This window comes from Triticum aestivum, chromosome 2B (assembly GCF_018294505.1).
Source record: "Triticum aestivum cultivar Chinese Spring chromosome 2B, IWGSC CS RefSeq v2.1, whole genome shotgun sequence".
Classification (NCBI taxonomy): domain Eukaryota; kingdom Viridiplantae; phylum Streptophyta; class Magnoliopsida; order Poales; family Poaceae; genus Triticum; species Triticum aestivum.
In genome coordinates, this window is record NC_057798.1 from 694818567 (window position 1) to 694823152 (window position 4586).

General features: G+C 45.0%; 1 protein-coding gene across 1 annotated transcript; it reads left to right on the forward strand.

Moving 5' to 3' along the window:
* The first annotated feature begins 817 nt into the window (after nt 1-817).
* LOC123039407 (uncharacterized) lies at nt 818-3506 on the forward strand. The gene is made up of 7 exons (XM_044462594.1): nt 818-892; nt 1796-1878; nt 2172-2187; nt 2497-2554; nt 2765-2836; nt 3133-3242; nt 3450-3506. Exons 1-7 carry the CDS (start codon nt 818-820, stop codon nt 3504-3506), a joined length of 471 nt encoding a protein of 156 aa, XP_044318529.1.
* Nucleotides 3507-4586: the final 1080 nt, after the last annotated feature.

Here is a 4586-nt window from a genome sequence, read left to right on the forward strand (position 1 = left end):
AAGCTTATCCCTACAAAATCATATAGTTTGGCCATGCTTCATCTTCGTCACACAAAATGATCCCATCATGCACAACCCCGGTTTCAGCCAAGTAATTGGTTCATACTTCTAAATGCGCTTTAGCCTTTTCAACCCTCATGCACACTACTAGGGAAAACCTTATACACAGTCGCTTACTAGTAGCGCGTTATATTGACCCACGCTACTGCTACTTACTAATAGCGCACTAATTGACCCATGCTACCAGTAAATATTACTCGTAGCGCGTGGATAAAAAAACATGCTACTAGTAAATATCCCCAATCGTGTCCTGCGGACAGGTCATAGTAGTAGCATGGGTTTGCTGGGCCGCGCTAGTAATAGAAACGTAGTCATAGTGCTGGTCACGAAAAGCGCTACAACTAACTCAGCCTAGCCCAGCAAGACAACCAACCTAGCCTAGTGAACAACCTCCATCGCTCTCTCATTTTCTCCTCTTCCTCCCGCGAACCCTCGCCGCCGCCACTAACGCTGGGCGATTCCGACTACTTCCGGTGGTCGTCGCCAGAACTACACACCCACGAGCTCTCCTCACGACGGTGCTTCCTTCCCTCCGGCCAGATCCGCTCCTCGTGGTGGCAAGCGCTTGCGCGCGACCCCTCCCCGCAGCTAGCGTTTCGGCTGCCTCCAACTCCGGGGCGGTGCGATCTCCTCTCCCCTCGATTCATGCCCTCTCCTCTCCCCTTCTTTCTTCTCTCCCAACCCCCTCACTTATTTCTTCGATTTGATGCAGCAACGGCCCTCCTATATGGATGAGGACAACCACCATGGCACGCACATGGTCGAGTTTGCCGTCGCCTACTCCGATGCGGTGCTGGACCAAGGACCTCCGCCTCAACAGATCCTAGCTTGGGTAAGCACCCCCATCCCCATGGCCGTTTCACTTTCTTCCTCTGCCCCTCTTCTCTATTCTTCCATGAATCCTCTGGTTTCAGTTAATTAGCAGCACAACCACAGCCACACAAAGGCGTGAGCATTGTTGTAGGCACCCCACCTAGCTCGCTCCAGATTCTGCAGATCTGCTTGCCTCAACTAATAATCAATATTTCTTTTTGCAAATAAGTTCTATTTAACAAAAAACAGTAGTTCAAACTCCTTTAAAAAATAGAAATTCAGTGTATTTTCCTGATCCATGTTGTAGCTTAACTTATGTTGTGTTGTTACTGAACTGCAGATAAACTTGTTTGGTTGTAGCCGTACTAATGTTATACTATCACCGAACCTGTGTTTTGGCTCAATTGAATTGCTGCATATGAAACACATACACACGATTTGAACCAGTGGCGCTTCCGTCGCACCGGCCCCTTCCCCCGCCACCGTGCCATGGATCCTCTCCCCCACGGGCCTGAGCATGGATCCCCTGCAGTGACCAAATCCCGGCGTGCCCCGCCGCTGCTCGCGAGCCCTGCCTCCATCATCTCCACTTCACTGGAGCAGTTAGTCTGTAGGAGTAGGGGTAGCATGTCCACTTCCTCTACTCGCCGGCTCCCACGAGGCCGTTGTACTCTTGCCCGAGCTTAATCACTAGCCGCTCCGCCCACCGACCGTCGGTAGAGGTGAGTTCTTCTCAGCTAAGAGCACGGAGTCCTTTCAGGGATGCAAATTGGGAAGCTTTGGTGGTACCACCATCCAAATTTTGTTCTTCAGATATGCAAAATTATTCATTGTTCATCGGTTTCTTAGGGGAACATGGTTACCTTGGTGAGTCATCTATAGTGAATTAGGTGTTGAAAATGTTTTCTTATGTATGTTTTAGTGGGAAGTCCGATCATTTGTTGCTCAAAATCCAACAAATCGGAGGAGGAATGCGCGAGAAGTAAGTCTATCATTAATGGCAAGGTTGGTCGTGTATTCCTATTCTTTGAGTTTTCTCCATTTCAACCATACAATTCATCTAGCATACGGTATCGTCGTTGCAACCTTTTAATTTGGTAACTTGGAAGTAGTTTACAGTTACTGTATTGTGAGTGTGTGACCTGAAAGTAAGGTAGCAAATTACTATAGATACTACTTCAAAACCATGTATTCCTACTCACTATTTCTGTGTGTCATGTGTACTACTAACTTACTGATGTTTCTTTAATTCCCAGTCTACAAAATTCATGCTTGCTACTGTATGTTTGTGCCCCTAGCTTGCATGTTGATGTTGTATGTGCATGGTGGTGGCCTCCTTCCTGTTGTTATTTGCTCCATATTGAGAATTGTTTGTAAAAGATAATAAGATGGACGTAGTTAGGAGATGATGCTAGCAAGTTCAAACTCTCTTGAATGGATAGATCATAGTACAGTTAGGAGAAGTGATGTTATGAATATGTTGTATGCAAGTTCAGTGTGTATTAGAAAAAGTTTAAGATTAAATTATATAGCAAATTCACTACACAGGGATTTGGCAAGCGGTTTTGTAAAAAAGTTTATGGCGATTTGCTCCGACATGATTTTATGTGTGTATTTTGGCAGCTCAACAAGATGAACCATACAGACGAGGGACCTCCCAGGCACAGCAACTCCTCCGTCCAAGTTGAGCGTTGGGCGTCGTCCACCCTGTTGGCCACCAGGACGTAAGAGGCGACGATCGGCGGTCTCGGTGGACCGGACGCCAACATGCCGATGAGGCTGAGATCCACAAACAGGTAGCACCTCGTGATCCTGAGAACAGAGTGCTTCAGAATTCTGCAAATACTTCATGTGTAGTACAATTCATATCTGCACACCTTGGTAATTTGAACAGGCTTATGCCTTGCCGTCGGAACAATGAATTCAAGGTTTTGCAGGATCCAATGTGTCGCTAAGGCTGGCTATGAGTAGAGTGTGAACTCATAGAGGATACGAATCATATCTCTTGTACCGTGTGATCGTTTCATGGAACAACTAGCTAGGGCTCTGATTTCTTGGGCTAGATTCCTAGAACAATACATGTTAATTTTAGTCTCTGTAGTTTCCAACTCTGAACTGTATGCTAGTTTTTAATGATGTACTGTTACTCTAGTTGTCACTATTGATTCATGTGCATGTGCTAAATAGAAATAAAATACCCTACTAGACTTGGATGTGGACGCTAACTAACAAGTTTTCACTTTCCCGACATGGGCGCAGGGTTGATTGACGCGGACTACCGCGGCCCGGTGGGCAGTGTGCTCTTTAATGACTCGAAGGCGGACTTCGCCGTGAAGACCGGCGACCGCATTGCACAGATGATCATCCAGGTAATCTCGATGCCGGAGGTCGCCGAGGAGGAGGACCTCGATGCCACGGTCTGGAGGGAGGTCCATCTGCGTCTAAACTCCGAGTCTTGGTAGATACATCTAGTGAAAGTGGTTTGTTTAGGTTGGTGGAACGCTAGGGAAGGTGCCCACCTTTCAATGATAGTTGTGTGCGTATGATATGGGATGTCGTGATTTCTTCCTGTTCAGATGTTCACTATTGTATCCATGAATGCTGCAAGTGTTAAAGATGGTTCTTTGACGTGAGCTTATTTTTCATTGGACGTGTCTCTGATGGAAGCAACTGCATCTAACTTTTATTTTTTTTAATTCATAATTAGTTAGTAGTAGCATGGGGAAACTACAACTCGCTACTAGTATTTAGGATAGTAGTAGCGCAGGTGTGAAATAGTAGCACGGGTTTAACCCACGCTACTACTAACTATTAGTTGTAGCGCGATACTAGTAGCACGGGTACCCGCGCTGCTAGTAGTCATTTTACCCGCGCTGCTAGTAGCCTTTTCCCTAGTAGTGGCAATACATGAGCGTAAGTCATGGACATAGCACTATGGGTGGAGTAGAGTATGATGATAGGGATTATGTGAGAAAACAAAAAAAGGAGAAAGTCTCACATTGACGCGGCTAATCAATGGGCTATGGAGATTCCCATCAATTGATGTCAATACGAGGAGTAGGGATTGCCATGCAACGGATGCACTAGAGCTATAAATGTATGAAAGCTCATCAAAAAGAAATTAAGTGGGTGTGCATCCAACTTGCCTGCTCACGAAGACCTAGGGCATTTTGAGGAAGCCCATCACTGGAATATACAAGCCAAGTTCTATAATGAAAAATTCCCACTAGTATATGAAAGTGACAAAATAAGAAACTCTCTATCATGAAGATCATGGTGCTATTTTGAAGTACAAGTGTGGAAAAAGGATAGTAACATTGTCCCTTCTCTCTTTTTCTCTCATTTTTCTATTTGGGCTTCTTTGGCCTCTCTTTTTTTTCTCTTTTTTCCCTCTCTTTTTTATTTCGTCCGGAGTCTCATCCCGACTTGTTGGGGAATCATAGTCTCCATCATCCTTTCCTCACATGGGACAATGCTCTAATAATGGAAATCATCACACTTCTATTTATTTACAACTCAAGAATTACAACTCAATACTTAGGATAAAATATGACTCTATGTGAATGCCTCCGGCGGTGTACCGGGATATGCAATGAATCAAGAGCGAAATGTATGAAAGAAATATAAACGTGGCTTTGCCACAAATACAATGTTAACTACATGATCATGCAAAGCAATATGACAATGATGGAGCGTGTCATAATAAATGGAAC